This window comes from Agelaius tricolor, unplaced genomic scaffold (genome assembly GCF_023055355.1).
Source record: "Agelaius tricolor isolate 1412-34295 unplaced genomic scaffold, bAgeTri1.0.p SCAF_9, whole genome shotgun sequence".
NCBI classification, from domain to species: Eukaryota; Metazoa; Chordata; class Aves; order Passeriformes; family Icteridae; genus Agelaius; species Agelaius tricolor.
Window position 1 is genome coordinate 6,846,356 of NW_027269269.1, and position 23,802 is coordinate 6,870,157.

Sequence of the window (23,802 nt, forward strand, 5' to 3'; positions counted from 1 at the left end):
TGTGGCAGGTTGAACCTGAACCAGCAGTGCCCTGGCAGCCAGGAGGGCCAACCCTGTCCTGGGGGCATCAGGCACAGCATGGCCAGATGGGCAAGGGAGGGGATTGTCCTGCTCTGCTCTGCTCTGGGGCAGCCTCACCTCCAGTGCTGGGGGCAGTTCTGGGTGCCACAATATGACAGATACAAAGCTGTTAGAGAGTGCCCAAAGGAGGGCAATGAAGATGGTGAAGGGACTGGAGAAGCCATCTGAGGAATGGCTGAGGTCATTGGATGTGTTCAGCCTGGAGGAGACTGAGGAGAGACCTCATCACGGTCTGCAGCTTTCTCGTGAGGGGAAGAGCAGTGGCAGGCACTGATCTGTTCTCTGTGGTGAGCAGTGACAGACCTGAGGGAACTGGCGTGCAGCTCAGTCAGGGGAGATTTAAGTTGGATATTGAGGAAAGGTTCTTCACCCAGAGGGTGGTTGGGCACTGGAACAGGCTCCTCAGGGAAGTGGTCACAGCACCAGGCTGACAGAGTTCAAGAAGTATTTGGACAACGCTCTGAGGAACATGGTATGATTCTTGGGGATGTTCCCGTGAAGGAGCTGGACATTGATGATCCCTGTGGATCCCTTCCAACTCAGGATATTCTATGATTCTATAACCCTGGCATGAGCCGAGCGCGTCGCGACGGACGCCGGCGAGAACAGAGGGGCTGAGGGACCGAGCGGGCACCAGAACCCGGCTCCGGGCAGCTGCCCGCCGTGCCCGGCTGTTCCCGCGGTCCCCGCCGTGCCCTGCAGCCGCCCCCCCGCCGCCATTCCCCGGCACGCCGTTCACGACAGTGTCGCGGCGGGGCTGCCGTACGGCCGCTGCGCGGTTTCCGGCGGGCCCTGCGGATGGCGTCCGGGCCGGAGGGCGAGCGGAGCCGGGAGTAGCGGGAGCGGGAGGCGCTGCTGGCACAGGTGGGGTGACCGGCCCGGCCCAGCCTTATCCCGGGGCTGCTCAGCACCCCCCTGTTCCCCAAGCTTGGCGCTGGGTGCTCTGCGGGGTCGGGGCGCTCCTGAAGCTGCCCTGGCCGGGGCAGGCGGAGGCGGGGACGCCGTGTGGAGAGAGAGCCCCCTCCTGTGCCCAGGGGAGCTGGGCTGGCTGCGGCACCCACAGTGGCAGGACGCAGTCTGGAATTTCTGCGTGGCAGCCACCTGATTTCGTGCGTTTTGCTGCTTATGGTATTGATCTCTTGGTGTTTCACTTATTATGTATTTCTGTGCTTACACCTTTGGAAAGAGTCGGAGTCTTTACATTCTCTCTTCAGATTTTCTTATACATTGATAAGATGACCCCACCCTCACTTCCCGGCCTTCTTTAGGCTGAACAGGCCCAGCTCTCAGCCTTTCCTTAAATGAGACATAAAAGGCGACTCTGTCGCCTTGTTTTATGGCCTGCCTTTCCTAAAGAGCCTGTAATCCCTCCATTGCAACATTCTGGTCGTGGAATGGTAACAACTTGAAGTTGTGTGCGTGGGTTAAGAAGTGGGAGCCTGATTTCGTAGGACCAATTACTTGCCTGGTGATATGTTGTTGTACTGTAAGACAAGAATTAGGAGGCTCCCACTCAAAGGTGCTTTGGAAGAGATGCTGTGACTTGGAGACCCATGATAATCCTGATGCATTTTGTTCAAAACCTGCCTGTTTTTGGTATTTGTGGTGATTCTTGTTGTTACTTGTAGGTAGAGTGAATGCTGAAGTCACAAATGGCACATCACTTAAGTGACATGGCTTGTTTTGAGCTTTAAGGGGGGATAACTAGAGAAGTGTAAGAGAAAGACAGTTGTGATGATGGGCTTTTGACAAAAGGAAGGTGAAGGTAATCAGCAGCCAAATCTTCCTGGGCAAAGATATGGTCAGAAAAAAAGTAGTAGGAAAATGGTCTGGATAGCTTGATGCTTACACAACAGTGATGCCTTTTCTCAAGGCAAAGCAGAAGGACAGAGGATTTTATGTAATATATGATGTGGGCATCTTGTTTGTAGAGTTATGGAACCATTTCTTGGCAATAAAAGTTCCTTTCAGTGATTTCCCCCCTTTTGACAAGCAGTTGAAGAAAAATTCTTTTAACTAAGTAATAGTGAATCACACTACCCTGCAAAAGTTTGTTGATGTTAAGATGTTTGTTGCTTAACTTGAACTACTGTTTAAGATTGCTCCTTTGCTCAGCTCAACCTCTTGAATGTTCAGAAAATACTCTTAGCAGCAAGCAAAGCTTACATGGGGCTCTATTATCCTACTTTACCTTTCCTTCTCAGCTGGTGCCACTTACAGCAAGCTGCCTGGGCCAGTGCCACTGGCTTAGAATCCTAGAACAGCCCTGGCTGGAAAGACTTTGAAAGATCACTTGGTCCAACCCCTTGTGGGAAAGGGAGCCTAGGTGAGATTATTTAGTCCTCTGTTCAGTCATGTCTTGAAAAACTCCAATGATGGGGCTGAGGAAACTCTCCTGGCTGACCATTCAGGAAGCACAGTCCCCCACCCAGGATGCACTCCCACCACCCAAGGCTGTCACTGATGGCACTGAAGCCTCTTTGGGAGGACAACTCCAGTGTGAGCCAACCTGTGCTCTGCTTGATTCCCTATACACAACACTCACACTCAGTCAAACAAGTTTCCCTTACCAGCTTGACCCCAGGTTATCCATGGAAGAGTCAGAGACATCTGGATCCTTACAACAATTTAATCATGGTGCAGAACACAAAGCCAGCTTGAGCTGGGTGCCTGCAAGGAGGGACCCTGAGCAACTGAATCCCTGAGCTTTTATTCCCTTGCAGTGTAGGTGTGCCATGGTCTGGGCTCCTGCTGCTGAGTCCTTGGCTCTTGCAGTGTCTCTGAGTGCCTGCTCTCCTGGCTGGCCCCTCTGTTGTGCTCTCTTGTGCAGAGGGGCAGCACCAGTTCACAGCCTTTTTGCCCAGGGCACAGGTTGTCTTTGGCACAGCTCCTGTAGTTGCTAGAAAGTTTGGTGTCTTGGGCAGGAGGGCTGCACTTCTGACTCCACTGTCAGGATATGTCTCAAAGAGTTCTTTGATGATATTGTAGCTTCATAGGCCCTAACTCTCAGTGTTAATACATTCTTGTAGGTTTAGATTCTGCTCATCAGCCTTGCTGAAGAATATTAGAGAAAGTGGTTTGGAGTTTTTAGAATAAAACCAAATCTGATATTTTTTCTTATTGCTAAGCTGTAGTGTGTTAAAAGGCAGGATCTTTGTTGAATTCTGTAATTTTCTTTGACTTGAGCAAGAAACAGGCCATCATTGTATTGTTCAGCATATTTTTAAAATGCCATGAATACAAATTACTCCTATATGAACATCTTTAAAATGCATCTGCAATATTTTTGTGATACAAAAGAAAACCCAGTGTACAACCCTGATTTTCTAAGTAAGGCAAACACTGATTTTCTTTGTACAGCAGTGGGCTCAGCGTTGGCTTTTACCATTCAAAACTCACAAATGGGAGATAAATAGCTCTATAAAGATGCTACATCATTGCTTCGACAAAAGCTGATCAAGTGTTAGAACCGCTGTGAGATGAATAAAGAACAAAGGAAGTGGTTGCACAGACTTGTTACCCATTTCTGTGTAATTAAAAATAGTTTATGCAGCACTGGTCCCAGCATCTCAAGAAGAACCAAACAACCTTGGAGAAGGTGGGAGGAAAGGTGCAGAGATGATCATGGTGTGGTGCAGACTGGCTAAGGACTCTAGAGGTTTTGAGACAAGGAAAGATAGGCTGAAAATAAAGTTAATTCAAGAAAGTTCTGTAAAATTTTTAAATGATATGGAGAAGGGAATAGAAAGTGCTATCTGCTGGTTCTTTCAGGTTAAGAACTAGGTTGTATTAAGGATTTTGCAAGTAGCCAGCTTAAAGCAGACAAAAGAAGTGAACTTTCAGATGATGCACAGAGAAATTCTGGAGTCTCTTGTATGGCATGTTGCAAATACCAGCACTGCACTTCATCCAGACAAGAATAGCCTAAAATGTAAAGTATATGTTGGAAGCTTTAGATTGAAAAGTTGTTGAGCCTCAAATTGCTGGAGGATGCAGGAATAGTTTGGAGATGGCTCACTTTGAACTTAAGCCTGTATACACTTCAGCTTCCCTGGGCATTGCTGGACATTTTTTAGTTGGGATACTAGTTTAGATTCTCAGTTCTGAGAATGCCACAGCACTGAGAAATCCAGTACAGGTAAACAGAATGGAGTATAATTTGTGAAATACTAGCTACTATGATTCTTCAAGTCCATTTTTTGTGGAGTGTAGGAATGGATCTGGAGACAGTGACATTGTTTTCTACAGAAGTTAACCATTAGAGATGCTTGATCCCTGTATGGCTGATGAGAAACCTTCCTGATGGGACTTTTCAGCTTCTTACTGAAAGTCACAGTATAGAGTCTGTGTTATATTTCCACATTGTTATGTTTTCACTTCCAAGCAACCTAAAGCGAAGTCAGATTCTTTGATTTTCAGATATTCTCTGGGGTGCATTGGGGTAATACTGAAACATAAATTAATGATCAAATGGTTTTTTTTTTTGCTTGTGGAATTGCTTTTCATCATCTTATGAATGTCCTTGATCTATTTATTTTCCTTGCAGTGAGATCAAAAAGTTGAAGTGAGGAGAGGAGATATTGAAGTTTGGGAGTTTCCCCCCACACCCCCTTTTCTATACCAAAGTTTTAGAATGTGTTAGCAGGAGTGTATCATAAGCATTTTATCCTATACAAGCCCATGTGGGCCAAAGGAAGCTGTAGAGATTCCTTTATTACTTATTTGGCTGATAGGGAAATTTAGGAACAAAAGTAGTTTTTTTTAAAACTCATTTCATGTTTCCTCTTCCCATTTATGGACCAAATAATTTAATATAGCTATGTAAAAGGGCAATATTTTTAAGACTTCCCCTGTAGATACTCAATTATTTCTGTGAAAAGTCAATTTAGCATTTTATAATGTGAAAGCGTGAGGATGTCATAGTTGCCATGTCAATACTCTGCTGTCTGGTTCTCAGAAATGGACTTGTTGCTGCCTGTGTGAGAACAGATTAATGTCCTAAGTGTATTGACTTTCTCTGCTTCACTTTGATTGTGGCTGGGCTGCCTGCTGCAGTGCCTGTTCAGGGAGGGGATTGTCCTGCTCTGCTCTGCACTGGGACAGCCTCAGTCCTCCAGTGCTGGGGGCAGTTCTGGGTGCCACCATATAAGAAAGACATGAAACTAGAGAGATTGCCCAAAGGAGGGCAACAAATACAGTGAAGGGCTTAGAGGATGCAGGCATATGAGGACTGGCTGAGGTCACTTGGCTGGTTCAGTGCACAGGAGACTCAGGGGAGACCTCGTCATGGTCTGCTGCTTCCTTGTGAGGGGAAGAGGAGGGGCAGGCATTGATCTCTGCTCTGTGGTGACCTTGGGGAATGGCCTGAAGTGAAGTTTTGTCAGGGGGGGTTTAGGTTGGATGTTTTGAAAAGGTTCTTCACCCAGAGGGTGGTTGGGCACTGGAACAGGCTCCCCAGGGAAGAGGTCACAGCACCAGCCTGACAGAGCTCAAGAAGTGTTCAAGAAGCTCTCAAGCACATGATGTGACTCTTGGGGTGTCCTTTGCAGGGGCAGGAGTTGGACATTGATGATCTCTGTGGTTCTCTTCCAACTCAGGATATTCCATGATTCTATGAACAGAACTGGGAGAAAACTATTGTGACACTTATTCTCAATGTGTTTTGTTTGTCTTGCTTAGAAAAGCAGCAAGAGATTATCAGGAACTTATCACAGCTGGCTATTGCAGTCAAGACTGTTACTTGGTGATTGTAATCCTGGAATCCTTTTACTTTGGGAAAGACACTTGGAAACCTGTGTAGTCTTTGCTTCTGATAATCTGAGAAATTTGCAGAAGTAACTGTACTTTAGTAGATCTGTTTCTGGAAAGATGAGATGTTCAGCCAACTTACCTTAAGGAGCTTTTTATTATGAAATATGGAGCTTGCACTTGTTTCTGTGAACCAAAATGCCACACAATTCATTGATCAAGATTTCTCTTTTAAATCTTGCAGGTGTATTCTTTTATTTGTGTAGTCTGTTTTCCAAACTGCACTGATAAAACCCAGTGGCTGATAGTGTTTATGATAATGATCAGTAATCAAATAATTAAGTGTTGACATGCAAATCATTAGAAAGCTTCAGAAATAGCATCTTGTTTTGCTGAGCATGATAGTTCATGACACTGCTATTTTGGTTTACAAGTTTACAGCAAGAAAATAATCTGATGGGTGTTGTGGTATGTGCAGGGATGTGTATTCTTCCTAGACATGAACACTTCTTATCAAGACTTCAAATTTTGGATTATTTTTTCATCTGTTGTTTCATATGGTATTTTTGTATTTTAAGGTTGCTCTTCTGTTACTTGAGGCTTTTTCCATGGACTTTGAGTCTTTCACTCTTTGGCCTCTGAGGATGATGTGATTTGGCCATTCCTTGTGCAGAAAATCCTGCCTTTTAATTTTTAAGGATTACTGACAGATTGGAAGTTGAGTGTAGATAAATAAGACCTCGGTCAAATAATGTATATTATTGAAGCAATGAAAATAAATTGATACCATAAAACAAGTTCATTGTACAAACAAGAAATTACATGTTTAGTTTTATTTATTTATATTTCTGAAAAAATTGATTTGATATTTGCAAGCCATTATTTTTGGAAACATCTTATTTGATGCTTTTGATTACACTTCTCCCTTTAATTTTTGGTTTACATTTTTTGTTTTATCTTCTTTGAAAATACAACTTAAAATTAAAGAAAAGCAACCAACCAACAAACAGTGCATAACAGTATCACTGAGTTCACAGTATTAGAGCTCTAAAGAAGCTGTGAAATCAGCAGCTTTCCCAGTGAAGTACGATCAGGTATTTCCTCCTAAAAGCCTAACAATTGGCTTTTTGCAGTGATCAGTATTTGCTGAGGTGATGGAGTGCTTGGCAGTATTTCACATTGCAGTTTTCAGTGGAAAATTACAGAAATCTCTCCTTAGGCAGAAATTAGTAGCAAAACATGTCTCTGTTAGGGGTTATAGTTGCTTCTATGCTGTAATAGTAAGCACCTTCTTTTTGTTCTTTCCCTTTTAAATCTTCATGAAGTGTTAAATCCCCAGCTCTATCTGCCAAAGAAAATAAGCACTTCAGCACTTCAGTCTGTGGTATTAGAAGAGTAATGGTACTGAGAAATGAAAACTGCCTTTTCACAAAAGATTTTTGGATTTTTGTCAGAGCACCTCCATGCATTTTTACAAGCAACATCTTTGAACAGACAGGTCATTTTTGAAGGTCAATGATGAAGACAGATGTCACATTAACAAGAGATACTTATTTATGGTTTCCTAGCAGTAACAGCTTCTAGAGCTTCTAGTTATCTGTTGTGTCTGCACGCGTACCAGCAGAACCTCTGCTGCCTCCCAGATGTTTCTGACTGAAGGCTAACATCTTTTGTAGCCTGCTCTTTAAATCACATCTGACTTTTGATTATTGATCACAAGAAGCTTAAATGATTGAAGTGATAGTCCCTTCAGTGACCTTTCTTCTGTGCCTTTTGGCGGGTGAAAATGACAAGAGTGGTGACATTTCCAGTTGGCAAAGCTGTGTCTGGAGGAGGTGGTGATGCAGGCAGCTCTCTGACTCAGTTGCAAGTTCCCAAATTGGGCTGAAAGCTAAGCTCTTTTCTTGTGTTTCCACTGTTGTCCTCCTTGGGAAGTCTTTGTGGATGTAGCAATAATTGGAATATTGAGACTCAAAAAATAATCTAAGCATTCACCAAAATAAGTGTGTTATTCAGACAGAGAGTTGGTATAAAAGCATCAGAGCTGCAAAGAAGGGTATGTTCAAGTTCCCTGGAGGTAAGCACTCAAATAACCAGGGCTCTCTGTCCCTGGACTTTGGGGGGATGGAAAGTAATGGGGTGGTAATGCATGGCATAGCAACCTTTCTGATACTTGATTAGCAAAACAGTTGAAATAGTGGGGTAGTTTGTATGGTAGCATGGTAGATGGTCCTGAAATGAGAAAGAAAAGCTCATTGTACATATTTTGAATGCCTTATCTAGGTGTCTGAAGGACTGGCTAGGTGTTAGATTTTTTGAACTTTCTTAACAGAAAGCTGTTGCTGAAAAGAAGTTTTTTCCACAATTCTTTTCCCCCAAGTGCACTTTGCCCCTTTGTTCCTTGAGCCTTGATGACCTTGCTAGAGTGGCAACTTGTACGCATGTTCTGCAGGAAGCTGCACTGTCCTTTTGGTGGGATTTATTTTGTCTTGGGGTGGTCCTGGAAGTGGCTTTGCCTTTGATGGGAGTGCAGGAACAGGCCTGAGTGGGTAGGGTGAATATGTGAGGGGCAGTGCAGAGAGAAGAGGTGTGGGATGGAGCCCTGCCCTTCAGTGGCAGGTGGCCAGGACAGCAGCTTAGCTGGTGCTCTCTCTATTGAATGTTTTTGTCATACTGTAATGATCTGATGTGCTGTAGATTTTCTTCTGATTGCTGGGAGGAAAAGGGAGTCTTTCGTCTTTTGGATGAAGAAGTTGACTATTGAGTCATGGGAATTATCATTTAAAGAACTAGAAGTTGACCACAGTTATAGGTGGAAAATTGCAAGGTCTTTGTGATGGTATGGGAAAATTTCCCTGGCTTTCATGAGAGCTGAAACAGTAAATAGAGGTGAGGTCAGGAAGGAGTGTTGGTCAGGGTTTCTGTGAGCTGGGGAGGGAATTTTTACCTCATCGCTCCATCCCTTCTGGACATCCTTGAGGGACTGCTTTGTAACAAGCTGCATTTATTGTGTGACCTATAACTTGGCTGTTGGCAGTGCCTTTGATCTTTTCTGCTTCTTCCTGGTGTGGCATGATGTAATTTTTATAGCTTTTGGGTTTTGCATCTGCAGTGTATTACAGGCTGCTTTGGAGCAAATTTTATTCATTTAGTAGGTCATGTTGTCAGCTACTGGACAGGCTGGCCTTAATGACCCACTTGATGGAAACCAGACAGAACTTTCCTTGAACTTGGTTTCCTCCCACATTCACCTGGATCTGTGAAATTCAAACCCTTTTTGCTTACTTGTAGTAAAGTCTGTAAAATTTGGCTCTCTTCAACCATGGCAAGCATTGCTGACATAGTGCTGTAGAATAATTACTGTTTTTGTAGCACCATAACAACAGACCTTGCAGAGTGCCTTGCCAACCTTAGACTTCATCTTTTTTTTTGCAAAGGAGAACATAAGCAATTTTAGTAGGGTCCTGCAGAAGTATGTAGTGTAGCATGATGCTTCTTTGACAGGTTGTTGCTTGTAATATGTTCATGTGTACATGCACAGGCATTTGCATAATTAAAGCATTACTTTTGAAACAGAGGTATTTCAGAAATGTATCATCCACTATTTATGGAGGAAAAACTGAAAAATATTGCTGTGTTGGCCTAAAATGTACCTCATTTGTAATGGGGAAAAGTATAAATTATTGGATTTTCCTGTGGTATTGTAAGTATTAATGAACCTTAATGTGAATTAAATGCTTGGACTGCTCTGAGTTGATAGATGTGAAACTATTGGAGTTGGTCCTCATAGATAGAATGGTAAATCTGACAGGAGAATTAATTAGTTTTTCTTTCTTTTTTATGTTTTATGACATGCTAGTAAGCCCTGCAGCTTTTGAAAAGAAAAGTAGAATATGAAGGTAAGTTTTGAAGCTAATAAAGTAGTGTAGGCAGATTTTCCGACTCACTTCTACTTGAAGTAATTGTGTGTGTGTGAGGGGAAAGTATAATGAACAATAAAAAATGAGTATTATAATTCGAGGGAGCTAGATTTTAGAGACAGAAATATTTAGAGGGTATTGCTGCTAACTTTCTAGTCTTGTGTTAAAGTGATAATATAGGTGAAATTATAACTTCTTTCATATTTTTAGACATCTAGGCAGTGTTCTTATTTTTTTCTTTTTTCTTTTTTTTTCCTTCTTTCTTTTTATTTGATCTTGCATAGATATTGTTAAGAATCTTTTACATTTTGTATCCTTGTTTAGGAGACACAGACTTCCATCTGATGCTTTTGTTTGTCTTTCTCTTTTTAACAGCCTTGTGGTCAATCTGCCACTCCACATTCATCTTGCCCAATCCTGTTTAGTTTAGTATTCAGGAGACAGCAATCTGTAGTCTGATGATGATTTCTAGTTAATCTGTGTTCTAAATGAATATTTGTGTACTTCAGCCAAAATGATGATCCACCTCTTTCATTAGAATGATGTATCTCAATTACTTAAATACTTGCCTTTATTTATTCTGTTTATTTTTAGATCTAATAAAAAGTATAAAAGCTCAGTTTGTGCCTTACTTTATAACATTACCTCATTTTATTTGTAACTTCAGCAGCATGAAGAAAATAGTAATGTTATTTAAAATATACTTATTATTATAGGAAGTGATAAGAGGCTAAATCTTCCATGACAGGCAGAGAACATCTACAACGAAGAAATGTTTACAAGCTGATCTTGAGTGGCCTTTATTGTGGCATTTATAGATTTATGGGCTGGAGAACTGCAGAAAGGGTGGAAGGGAGCTGTTGACCCCAGCTGCAGTTTTTCTCAACCAAAAGTGAAATGGAATATGTAGAAAAAGCCTGCCTATTTTTTCCAGTCTACATCTTGGTAGCTTCTTTGTGTTGCTTGTGGAGCGAACAAGCTTGGAGTCAGGGTTTGGTTTTTTTTTTTTTTTTCCATCTGGAACTACATGCAGGTTCCCTTTATCTCCAGTGTTTCATCTCTGTCCAGTTATAAGCTTAAGTTTGGAGTCTGTGGCTTGTAGACATTTTGTAAGTTGCAAAGCTGAGGTTATTTTCCTTTACTTGTCCAAAAATGTGGCATATTTAGTTACTTTGATTTAGTCAGATGAATATGTTTTTAAGACAAAAGAGCTATCATTGTCTACATAGACTGGAAGAGAATATATCAATCTGATATATTTCTGCATGAATTTTCAAGGGTCTTGTCCCAGATGTTGTAGGGTGGCCAGGGTTATCTCTCTGTATGATGGAGAAGTTGCAGGAAACACACCTGCATTTTTTTGGATTCCTGGGTGGCTTTAGTGATGCTATGTTGTACTTAACATCTATTTGACTCTCACTGCATTGTAGTCCTGCTCATTCTTTTGTTACTTTGTTTACTTGTAAACTAGAAAATGTTTTGATGTTGGAACAGATGTCTGAATGCGTTCCTAACTCTTTCTTTATGCCTGCCTTTTGAATTTTAAGAGGTAGCATTCACCTTTGTAGACTGTCAGCTTCATTCTAGAGATGGAAGTCTCAGTCTTGACCTCTTTTTTCAAGCTGATTTATACTATTTTTTGTTTGTTTTACAATATTCCTTTGTATAAAATCAATAAGTCTGGGTAGTAGCCTTGCTTTGCTTGCATGTAATTGCATTAGAAAGTTTATCACATGGATAAACTACTAAGAAAGTAGGCAGTGAAAAGTTTAAAAGGGTGTTTTGTTTGGGCACAGATAAGAAGTGGGCTTTTTTTTTTTTTTGAGTTCATTGTGTTGTGCCACTTTAAAAAACACAACAGCAATCCTGTCTTCTCAGTTAGCACTTTAAAAAAAATCCCCTTTTAATCTTATTTTTTAGCATGTATTTCTGTTCTTTTGAACCCTTACAGTGTATTTGTCATCTTCCTGCAAACATTGTTTTCTGTCAGGACAAAAGCTGCAGATTTTCTTCTTGGCTATATCAAAAAAGAGAAACTGCCCTGTGGTAGTGTGGTTAGTGTCTTGTGCAGTGCCCAGACTTGGATCTGAAGAACTGATAGCTGGTCAGGAGGAAAGACCTCAACTGTTGTCCAATTTCCTGAGACTTCTTTATTTTTTTGTTTTTAATATTGGTCTTTCTTAAACTTGTATGTGTTCTCTTGGCTTATGTTTGACAACACTTTCTGGTAAAAGTTGGTGTTTTAGGATAAGAATTTCAAACTCTACCTTTAGTTTTTGTTTTGATTTTAGTTATTTTAAAAGAAACTTGTCAAATAAATAAAAACCCAAAAGCATGTTGAAATTTACAAGACTTATCTAACACAAAATTAGGGCTGTAATAATATAAAATAACTTTCCTCCTGTTTAATCAGGGTAGGGTGATATATGGCATATATAAATAAAGATAAAGAATTTATATGTGATGAAGATAAACAATTTACTAAAGACAAGTTATACTTAAGCAGACTTCCTTCTGAAAGTCATGTTTATGCTGAACATAACAGAGTGAACTTCAGAGGCTGAAAAAATAATTATTGATGTGATTTGTAAAAATCCTTTTTAGGAATTGAAACTGTTTGCAGTGATGGTTATTTTTTCAGAAGATGTAGTAAAAGTATTTCTAGCTTTATCTCTGTAACTACAAAGGGAAGAACATTCTGAAACCTGAAATGCCTGAAATGCCTGAAATACAGTTCTCAACATTGTGTGTGGAAATGCTACTGAGCTCCACCTGATTATTTTTCTTCTCTGTTCATCTTAGACCAAAATTAGTTCTGAGAAGAAGGAGAGCTGCAAGCTGCTAAAAGATCTTTGAGGTGAAGATCCATGGATGCCTTCTGATGTGAATGAACATATGGAGCCACTGGAAAAGGTGATGAAATTGTAAATAATTAAATTGGGTTGTTGCCTTTACAGAATGTTTGTATGAATAGAAGACTTGATGGGCTTTAAGACAATCTTGAAACACATCCCAATTTCTGATTTCTTTACGCTTTGATATTAGCTTTTTTTAAAGGCAGACATTATCTTTTATTCGCCAGGAGGAAAAAATTCTGTCATTCAATTCCAGCTTTAATTTCTACCAAAAGCAGAAAAGGAAGTGCTACCAGACAATAATAGTCCCATGGGAAGAAGTCTGGAGGATTCAAGGCTTCATAGCAGTCTCATTTGTGTTCATTCACAGGAGAAGCCTTAGTGGAGCCTGTGAATATCACATCCTTTTAATGTGCAGATATTTCAACAATGGAAAGATGTGTATTGATAATGTAGTGACGCCTGAAGAAATAGGTTTGACCAAAATAAATGTAGTTTAGTAGGTATTATCTGTTTAGTTGCAGTGCCTTAGTTCCAATGAAAAAGATACTAAGAGGGGGAAGAAAAATTGATCATAGATGTGAAGTATGCCCTCCCTGCCCCTACCACTCCAGCCCTTCCCCCATAGAAGAGAGAGAGGGTAGTAAAAACAAAAGGTATTTATGTGTATTTCATCTTTTTTCAGTGAGGTTTGGTAAGTAGGTTTCGATTATTTTTTTTTGTATATGGATGATTTGGTTTACTGGATCTCATTTACAAACATTTACTTGTAGGAACATTCTGTGCAGAAAAAAAAGAAAAAGGATAAACATTCCAAAAAAGCTAAGAAGGAAAAGAAGAAAAGTAAGAAACAGAAATCTGAAAAGAAGGATGACTTACTTGATAGTTCTTCCGTAAGTAAAAAATTCTAAAATAGTTCAAATTACAGTCTTAAAACTTGAACCATTTTAGTCCCTGTGGGTATGCATGGTTAGTAAAATTAAGGCTCATTCTTACCATTTTCTGTTGGGAAAAATTGCAACAAAATTTTTCCATTTTCATGTACTGAGTATTTAATCAACTTAAAATAGGCTGTTATGTGAGTGCTTGTGAATTTTATGGTATTAAATTCACTCATTAGGAGCGAAGGGATTTCTAGTTTTTCAGCAGAGAGAAAATGAAAGTCAAAATCCTCATTCTGATATGGAGAGGAAAAAATTTCATAGATAGCCTGTAGTGTGTGGTATATGATAGAAAGATGTGTCTAAAATTGGAAATAATTGACTTTGATTTTAAGCATGAATTACCTCTGCCTTTTTCCACAGATGTTCAACCATGGACACTCCCAACCACATGGGAGTTGTACATGGGGCTAAAGACTTGTACATTTGAATCTCTTTCTTCCATGTAAGGACATGCCTTCACATGGAAGGGCACTCTGGAAAGCAGTGCAGGGACTGCATTTGAAATCTGGGTGCTGCCTTCTGGCCACATTGGGGAAAACATCTTCCCAGCACTTTTGGTACAAGCCAGGTGGCACTGTTAGTTGTAATTTTCAGAGTTGCTTTTATGGAGTGAAGGAACGTCCATTACAATGAGACTTATTTTTCAGGGGTTAATACCAGAGATAAACAATAGTATCAGTGTGGGAAGTAACCAAAGGCACAAATGTCCCACATTCTCCATGGGAGTCACCAAAACTCTTCAGATCACAGCAGGGACTCCTAGGATGCAGCACAGTCCCAGCTGTAACTTCCATCCAACATGCTATTCATGTGAATAGCAAAGAAAATCTGTTCAATGCAGCCTATTGGATTCAAGTGAAAAATCTCAGCACACTGTTTGCAAATGCAAGTGTAGGAAGCTGGATACAGGCAATAGCATGTACCATGATTTATATTGTGCTGTGTAACTGATCTAACTTTTTAAATGTGAAACATACTTAGTAATGCATCTAGATTTTTTAAAATTTTGTTTTTTGTTATGTCATAAACCCAATTGGTTTTGGTTTAGTTTTTATTCTGACTGTTTTACTTTTAGTAGAGTTATGCAAATGAGCTGCCAGTATGAGGTCGTGTTGCATGCTTATGAAGTGAAATACTTTGATCACGACAGAGCAATCTCCTATTGGAATATTAATATTCTAGTTTTATTATCAGTATTATTAAATATTAAACAATATTATATTAGTAATGCTAATCAGCATTAATTTTGATTATTGATATAATTGCTAAGTATTGCATGTTATCAAGTAGTGTGTTAAGGTAGGTATTATTTTTATTCTTTACATTAAACTCTCTTTTTAGGATTCTTCCGTTGAATGGGTTGAGTCAAATGTGTCACAGTCAGATGACACAGAAGAGGCTTGGAAGGTCAACAAGCAGCAAGATACTGCAAAAGAACCTTCCCTGCAGGTGGGCAGGCTCACAGCTACTCCAGAGAAAAATTCAGCTTGTGAAACATGCTTAGGTTTCTTCGGAGCTCTTTTGCAGAGCATTGAGCAAAACCTGTTTTACAGACAAATGTCTTTGTTTAGCTGGGTGATGCTACTTTTCATTGATTAGAAGACTTCTCTACCTAATAGTTCTGAGTGTTTAATAAGGCACTACTCTTAATGTTGCCCAGCACCAACTCCTATCAGGTTTTGAGGCTCTTACAAGTTACTTTGATTTTCTTGAAGACATCATCTTAAAGGTCTTAACTAGACATGTTACTTTTTACTTCACAATTTTGGTGGCTGTTCTACAATTGAATAAATTGGCAGCTGGCCCTAGGTGACCCTCCTTGAGTGGGGGTTTGGAGCAGATGACCACCAGAGGTCCCCTGGACATCCGCATTTGTTGATGCACATTGCTTGCTGATGTGGACATAGATATTATGGAATCACTTGGAGATAGATAATTTCTCAGTTCCTTCTCTTTCTTGAAAGAGATCTGAGAAATGGGATGTTATGTTTCACCTCTGAAATTCTCTGGCATGTTGTCTAACATAATTTTTAAATAAGAGACAAAGTGACATATGGCATCTGTTCAGATTGACAACTGAGTCTTGAACTCTGTTGAAGATAGGAGGATTCTTCTGCAAGGCCATGTTTCAAAATAGATGTAATCTGGTCATTTTGGTTGCTACACTAGAATTACAGAATTGCCCGAAATACTTGCCTTTATAGAGTAATTGCTTACAATGTATATGTCACTGCTTGCTTTTGAGGCTTCAGGTTTTAACCTGTATAAAGGTAGTGGATATATCTAGGCTTTTAATATGATGCTTTTCTTTAGTCTAGTCCTCATTTTTAAAATCTCTTTGATCTGGCTTAGGTTCTGTAAATGCAGTTTTCTAGCTGTTATCATGGGTACAGTTCACAGAATTTAGATGTATAACTGTTAAGTTTGAGGGTGCAGTTAGTACCTGGATATCTGAGGTGTGAACTATGCTCAGATAATGATTGCAGATTTTGTATACACTAGAAGAGATGTAAGAGATCGTGAGATTAGAGTTAGCTAAATGAGATGTACAGTATTTGTTTATTCTAATGATTAGCAGACTAAAAATATTCATGTTTACTAATGTCTTAAATGCCATTGTAAATATGTATTTCATATTACAGGGAGACATGAAATTTGTTTAAGTATTAAAAAATTTGAAGATTAGAGTTCTTAAAATCATATTTGCTTTTCATTGAAGTATTTAATATGTGTTTGTAGAACCTCTACTGTTTATTGTCAGCAACATTTGTGAATAGTTGCACTGCTTTGGTTTGGCACATAAGCATTGTTTTTGTTGGAATTATGAACACTGATTCTTTGTGTTTATTTTAAAGAGAGAAGAATGGATGAATTTAAACTTCATGTCATTGAAAACAACATCAGTAGCAGCTGTCAAAGGTGAAAGACACAAAGAAAAAGTATTGGAACGGCAGAAAGCTCAAGAACTTGAGCAGGTAGGAGGAATTAATATCTTAATCTTTTTCTGCCTTTTACTAAATTTTGTGTGATGAATAAAGTAATGAATTGGTTCAAATATGTAAGTCTTTATTGTTATTAAAACTAATGCCTGATGTGATAATGATCTTAATTAAATTGGTCTGTTTGGATGGAAGGCTTCATATATCAGGCTTGTGGAGAAAAGCCTTTTAACTTCTAGGTAAGGAGAAAGCTACTTTTGTTAGTACTAAGTTCTGTTAGTAACAATGACAGGCTGTTGGTCTGGCCTTCTCCATGGTGTGTGAAAGGGGCATCATTGTTTAGTGTTGTAAAAGCTTATTTAAGTTACTGTATTTAAGTGTAGGGTACAGAGGCTTGTTTTCTCCTAAAGAAAGAACTCGGAGCAGTTGTTATGCCTTTCATGTCTCAGTTGTTGGTGAACACGTGGGTGACTCAGGGTCTGGCTGGAGAAAGGGCTGCTGTCATTGAATTAACTCTTTTTACATACAGTTGATGGCTCCTTCATTTGTTCATTTACCTTGTTAAATGCTATGTAGTCTGATCTGAAAACAGAGTGACACATCACTAGCTAATATTTCTTTGTCCTCACGTCTCACAGCAGGCTCTTTCTTGCCATTAGGTTTCCCAGTTAGCTGTGTTGTGCTTGGGAACCAGACTGACCTGGATCACTGTTTTTGTGTAGTATGCAGTGCCTTGGTTATTGTCTGTGGACAAGGGATGAATATTTTAAATTTTTTTTTCTCTACAATTTTTTTCCTGAACACTGTTTCAGGAGGACCATTTAATGTGGACATCTTAAATCACCAGAATGTCAGCATGTATTATATGGTTAATGACAATTTATATGTATTCTTAGTCTTAGAAAAGAATGATTTTTATAGACTCTCCCACCCAACTACTTGCTGTCCACATAGGTTTATACTCCTCTGTTTTCTGTGCCTGAGTGTCTGCTTTTTATTTGGTACACAAAACAATGTGTACAACAGATGCTTAGACCGTGAAAGTGGTGATGGTGGTGAATTGTGTGACTTCACATACAAGTCTCTCAAAATGTATAGATCTTCTATAAAATACAAACCATATGCTATGCAAACATTTAAATTATTTCTGTTTTAGGCCGTGTTGTCTGAGAGAGAACTCAATCCCTATTGGAAAGATGGTGGTACAGGTTTGCCACCAGAGAAGGATGAAGAGGCTTCAGTTAAGAAAGGTAAAGAGCAACTTTTAGTAATAATCTTAAATTTCTGTCTCCAGTTTCTGGACTGTGTGTTGCTAACAAATTACTCCTAATGTTGTTACTCCTGTTGTAACAGGATTATTAATAATATATATATTATTAATAATATAGGTATTAAAGTAAAATTTGGATGAAAATTCCATAGTGAATATTGGGTTAGTATCATAGTATATGTGTTTTGCAGAATTTCTGTTCACTGGGTTTTTATCTTGAGTGGTTTGACCTTCAATATCCTTACCAAATTCTCCATTTTGAACTAATTAAAGAAAAGTATGATTTAACCAAGACAAGATAAATTGTTGTCAACTCATTTGGTTCCTTTCATACCATTGCACAAATTACAGTTTTAAAGAATTCACCCACAGAAGTCTGAGTCACATCAAAATGAAGTACATTACAGATGCAGTTGGTGAAAAATAACATTTCTGTAGTCTTTTCACTTTTTTCCTTACCCCAGGGCTATCCTGCTCATTTTCAGCAAACACAGTAACAAAAACCTTTTTCATAATGTCATGAAACATTTATTATGTGGTGAGAATGATCCTTGTATTCTATCAACAGAGAAGAGTGGGGTCTGCTTTTTGAGAGCCTTTCCCTGTGAACCATTAGCATGAAGCTAATGGTTTCTGGGACAGAAACTTCCAGGTTTGTCCCAGAAACCATTAGCTTCATGCCCACTTTTAGGAGTCACAGAGATCAGAGATCTGTAAGAGTTGGCAGGCATCAGTGAGTGTGTGTTTACAATGTCAAGACCACTGCTAGCTTCTCACATGGGAAGCAGTGGGTTACTCATTCAATTTCTGAGAAAAGGAATTCACTTGTTTGTAAGGGGTATGCCCAAGAATGGATACAGGATGTGGGAGTGACAGGAAGGTTCTTTAATGTCATAAAGAAACTCTACAGCTTCTCATATGTCACTCCTATATTGGAAACTGCTTGTGATAAACTAGAGAAACTTAAACTAAATGAGTGGTATTGCTGAGGTATAACCAGCATTAACTTACGAAAATATGTAATTGTATTTGTATATGAATTCTGTTTTTCTTTTGAACTCCTTCAATTTTTACAATAAGTTTAGGTGAAGCTGTAATGTCACATACAGAATAAGGTCAAATAGGAATAATTACTTGAGATGTTAAACTACAACCTCTTGTTGTTTTCTACTTTAGTTACAGTGGTAGAAGATGCTGGATTAAGTTGGCTGCGAAAATCATACCAAAGGATGAAGGAGCAGGCTGAGAGAGAGAAGCGAAATTTTGACGAAATTGTAGCAGAGAGATATGGGGTAAGGATCTTCAGTTAAATTTTCTTCATAGTAGTAGATGCTTGGAAAAGATTACTTTCATATGAAGGCACAAGTACTTAATGTATAAAGTAAAACATGTGAAAAGAAGCAAGAAAAACCAGCCCCTGAAGCTTCTCTCAGTTGATAAAGGAGTTAGAGCTACCAAACCTTTTATATATTTTTCTTGTTAAATGTTTTGAATATATGGGATCTTATAGCAAATTTGAAATACTTACACAATATCCCATTGCCTTAAAAGTGGTATGACTTTTTTGTTTTTTCTTTTAGTCAGTGGAGGTATTTCAGTCACGATTAGAAGAAGCTGAAAAAGCTGCATCCAAAAAGGAAAATTATCATAGAAGTGGAAGATGGAAGAAGACTGACTATTCAGAAAGTGAGAAAGAGAAGAAAGAAAAGAAAGAACAGCATATTGAAAAGGTGACACGAGATGAAGATGATAGAGACAGGCATAGGTCTGGGGGCTATTCCAGGGAGAAGTATGGCAAGGGGTGGGCACAGGAAGACAGGGGTTACAGAAGAGATGTGTCAAGAGCAGACCAGGAATGTGGACACAGTAGCATGGACTCAGTACCAAGGGGCTACAGCTCCAAAGCAGACAAATACTCCAGTGACAAACGAAATCAGGAGAGGAGTTCATCTCTAAGCAACTTGAAACACAAATTTTTGAAGCCCTCTGAAGATGATTTAACATCTTATAGTGCATCCAGAGACTCCAAGTTAAAGCAGTTCTCTTCCAAGGAGGACTCAGCTCATAGCTCTTTGAGCAGCCGTTTCCGGAAACCTGGTGAGGATACTGCACTGTGGATCAAAACACACACAGAAGATAGCAATGAGAAATTAAAATCTGATCAAAAATCATCAGGTACTAGGGAAGAAATTGATGGCAAAAGTTGGAAAAGAGCTCCAAGTGATGAAAAAGAGAAGTTACGACAGGAACACGCAAGTGATACCCCTGAGAAGAAACAGATTTTATCTGACAGTAAAACATCATCCTCTAGGTATTTTATGAACATCTTTACTTGGTTTTTATTTGCTGTATTTTTCATGGCAAAATATAACGAAAGCTCTGTCTCCTTTTTGACATGATAAGCACTGATTATATCAGATCTCTTTAGTTTCGAGGAGGGGTCTTAGCCTCCAGCTAAGGGCAGCTGGAAGAAGTAACTTCAGCAGAAGTAGTGAACATCCCCTACCTGATCTGTCTCCTCAGTGCATTTGAGAATTGCTAATGATAGGCTATTTTCTGCTTCTTTCTAATGTTATTCACACTGCGGTAAAATTGGCCTCTTAGGCAGAAAAACCTCCAAAGTATCCTAATGGTCATTGAATTTATAAAATACAACCTTGAAATGGTAGAAAATGCTGACTAAAAACTGAAATAATTAATACAGTAGGGATAGGTTTGCCACTCGTGAGATGAGCTCATATGCTAAAGTAGTAGCATATGAAAAATAGTAGAAGCTGTTTAATAGAAAGTGTGTTTTCTGTGGTGAAGGGGAAACATTAATAGGACTGGGAAAGGAAACACAAACTTGATAGGCAGCAGGAATTTAGTTTTCCATTACTTACTTTTGTGAAAGACAATGGAGAGTAGTAATGAGAGATGGTCAGACTCAGAAGTTGTAGAGAACTAACCTTTTGCTCTGCTCATGGCCTCCTGTTCTCCAGGCCATGAGTATTAGCAGCTTGCTGGTTCTTCCAGTGATCTGACTAGTATGGTTGTTACTATGAATCTTTTCTTTCAGATTGTTCCAATAATTCACACGTGCATGCATGTGGATGAAAAGAGATCTATAGGGATAGAAGTGTATAAATGTATAAATATATATATATGTGAATATATAAAAAATGCCTTTTAGGAGTTCCTCTTGAGTTCAGTGAAATACTTGAAGTGTATTGGGGTTCATCAACAAGCAGGAGTTGAGCCTCAAGGAGTGGAGGGTTTCAGCTTTCTATGACAGTGCTCTAATCTTTGCATGCGGGGGAGTTGGTGAGTTCTGAGAGGGGTCCCACTCAGTGCACTGCTGGCACTGTGGGCTAGGAGAGCTCAGGGGCCCTCACACAGCTCTGTTGTTAGGGGAGTCACAGTGTGCTGGGCTGCAGTCATCAGTAGATTTAAATCCTGGCCGCAGTCTGGCACAGTCACTGGAATTTTGAAAGTTCCAGTAGCAATGGTACAGTTCCACTCAGGCTGTGGTTCAGGTGAGTAATGATCAGAGGCTGCCAGGGGCTGACTGAGTGTTTCTGCCTTTGTTCCCCACTGTGGCAGGCACGAGGAGTTCTGGGTGCAGACAGTGTGCTCCTGCCTTAGCCTGGCAAGAGTTCCTGCTGCAGTCAAGGGATACTTCATTGCTCCTCAAAGGCCAAAGCATAATGGAAATTCCTGGGATTGCAGGATGGCCTGAGAAGGAGAGGGCTAGGCACAATGTGGAGGAAAATTCACCACCACATTGCTGTGGAAAAAACAAATTCCATCCCATCCAGCCAGACCTAGAAGAACGTTGCCTGAGTATTGTTTTCTTCGAAGAAGCAGCTACTCTTTTCTGTCCTTTTTTTTTTTTTTTTTCTGTGGAAGAATGGTGATTCACTTTTTTTAGTTGCAGGTACAAAAACAGTACCTTTTTTTTAACTGCAATATTTACTAAGTGCAATGGTAATTGTAATTGGACAAAACTGCAAATTTTGGGAAATGAGATTGTGTACGGAAGTGGTTTACTTGCTCGAGTTCAAAGAATTCAATTATTATGATAAAAAAGATAGTTCTTTTCCTCACAGAAGAGAACTAGATGTAGAAACTGTTCAGCTGATATTTTCTTTTGCATGTGTTTTCCGTTCTGGTGCTGTTAAACCCAATTGTCCATCTTCTTTGATATTTTAATTATATTTCTTAGCCAATGCAATTACTAAGCTGACTCATTAGTAAACTGGGGATTATTTAGGCCTGCAAAACCATATAGCCTCTGCTTATTGACATAACTTATTTCCAAGTTCTTCTGAGATGACTTCTTAACTCCTGAGACTCTGTGTGTTTTGAAATAGTAAATAACCTGTCCTCCTGTTTCCAGCAGTCAGAAGTATTTTTTTTTGGTATTGTATTTCGTGGAAAATTCTGGCTTTTGGAATGTTTCAGGTTTGGATTTGTGCAGCAGATACCTGTTGAGAGGAATTTATAAGCTGCTGCTTTCTTTTTCTTCTTAAAGTTTCAAGACTTGTAATACATGCACTCTTTTGATAGTGTTGTCAGTCACAAAAAGTAAATCTTTGAGGTGAAGGCTTGAATTAATAGGTGTTGCTGGTTCAGTTCCTCATCTTTCATGCTGAAAGTATGGCTTTTAAATTTTATCTTTTCTAAAGCACAGAGGAAGTCTCTTCAGCCTATAAATCAAAGTGTTTTGGACAGTTATGACACAGGTTAATTGAAAGTGTTGATTGGATGTCCAAGGGATCTCCCCAGAGGAAAAGTCCATCAGCTAGTGTTTGCTGGAAGTCACACTTAATAATGTGACTGCTTCAGAGTTTAATTTGAGACAAGATAAAAAGCAAATCAAAGCAATGTCTCAAGTCTCAGAAAGTTCAGACAGTGATTCAAGCACTAGCACCATCAAAAAAAAGCATATATGAATTAATAAACACCTTTTGTTCTCTTTTCTGACGTAGTCTGCCTTGCTTTGAAGGATACAGCTTAAGGAACAGTGGGAAATTAATCTTTGCATGTTTTGTTTCTGGTGAAATTAAAGTAAATTCTGCTGAATTTTGGGGGTTTGGATTGGGCATCTTGAAAATGAAGAAAAGCAACTCTAGTAATTTTCTCAGGACTGGAGAGATCTGGTGCCTAAAGAGGATACCATCTTCAAAGATTTCCCCTTCTTCAACTCCTACAGGGTTTAGCCATATCAATTAGTGAGAAAATTCTGTCTCTAACAGCAGGAACCACTATCATAACTGTACTCTCATGTATCTTTTGTGTTAGGTATTTTACTTTTAGAGTGAATTGGTTTTAGTCTTTCCTAGCGTCAGAGTACAAGAGCCAAACTTCCTTGATGCTTCTTTGCAGTATTTTTTGGAATCTGTACTTAACAAATATGATAAAAATAATAAGTCGTATAAAAATAAAAAGTCGTATGCTAAGTTTTTAGTACCAGCTGTGGCTTGTCTAGAGGGACTTCATATTTTTAAAAGGTACCTGTTAATTTTCTATGGCAACTCTTCTGTATCAGCCATAAAATATTCAGATGCAAAGATTGTACTGTGAGCAGATAAATATGGGAAAATAAATAATCTTCAAGAGGTGGAAGGCCATTTGACAAGCATAATAACTCAGAAATGGGTGATTTTGCAGAAGCTGAGAAGTAAAAGCATGGCCAAAGCTGGAAAGAAGAATTAGAGTAGTTGAAAATAAAACTTTCTTCTCTCTCTTTCCCTTGTTTTTTCTTCCTTCTTATACCTGCTCCTGACTCCTGACTGTTTTTTCATGCTGGGAGAATGTTCACAGATAGTGCTTTTCATTTGAGTTGTTCTCAAAAGTTAGAGGAAACAAACCTCATAAAAATTTGATTCAAGGTTTTTGGTTTCAGAGTCCTTGGCAACTTCAGTCTGTAAATACATTTTTATATAAATACATCGTTTTCAATTATTTTGCCAGTAGACACATATGTACAAGTACAGTAGGCTTATCATACTGAATGACACAGGTGAATACTGCACTGTTTTTCTGTGGCTTTAGTGCAGCTGC

The 23,802-nt window shown here is 39.2% G+C and overlaps 1 protein-coding gene across 2 annotated transcripts in view; it reads left to right on the forward strand.

The window, feature by feature from the left end:
• The first annotated feature begins 534 nt into the window (after nucleotides 1-534).
• Nucleotides 535-23,802, forward strand: part of CWF19L2 (CWF19 like cell cycle control factor 2) — a 60,197-nt gene continuing 36,929 nt past the window's right edge. The window contains exons 1-8 of one of the 2 annotated variants that reach the window (XM_071434158.1): nucleotides 535-553; nucleotides 12,552-12,662; nucleotides 13,378-13,497; nucleotides 14,890-14,997; nucleotides 16,404-16,523; nucleotides 17,644-17,737; nucleotides 18,934-19,049; nucleotides 19,338-20,068. In XM_071434158.1, coding sequence (XP_071290259.1) covers nucleotides 12,621-12,662; nucleotides 13,378-13,497; nucleotides 14,890-14,997; nucleotides 16,404-16,523; nucleotides 17,644-17,737; nucleotides 18,934-19,049; nucleotides 19,338-20,068 — 1,331 coding nt within the window. In that variant the 5' untranslated portion in view covers nucleotides 535-553; nucleotides 12,552-12,620. Of the gene's footprint in view, nucleotides 554-801; nucleotides 946-12,551; nucleotides 12,663-13,377; nucleotides 13,498-14,889; nucleotides 14,998-16,403; nucleotides 16,524-17,643; nucleotides 17,738-18,933; nucleotides 19,050-19,337; nucleotides 20,069-23,802 lie in introns of those variants that run through there. The other variant, XM_071434157.1, reaches the window with a different exon arrangement.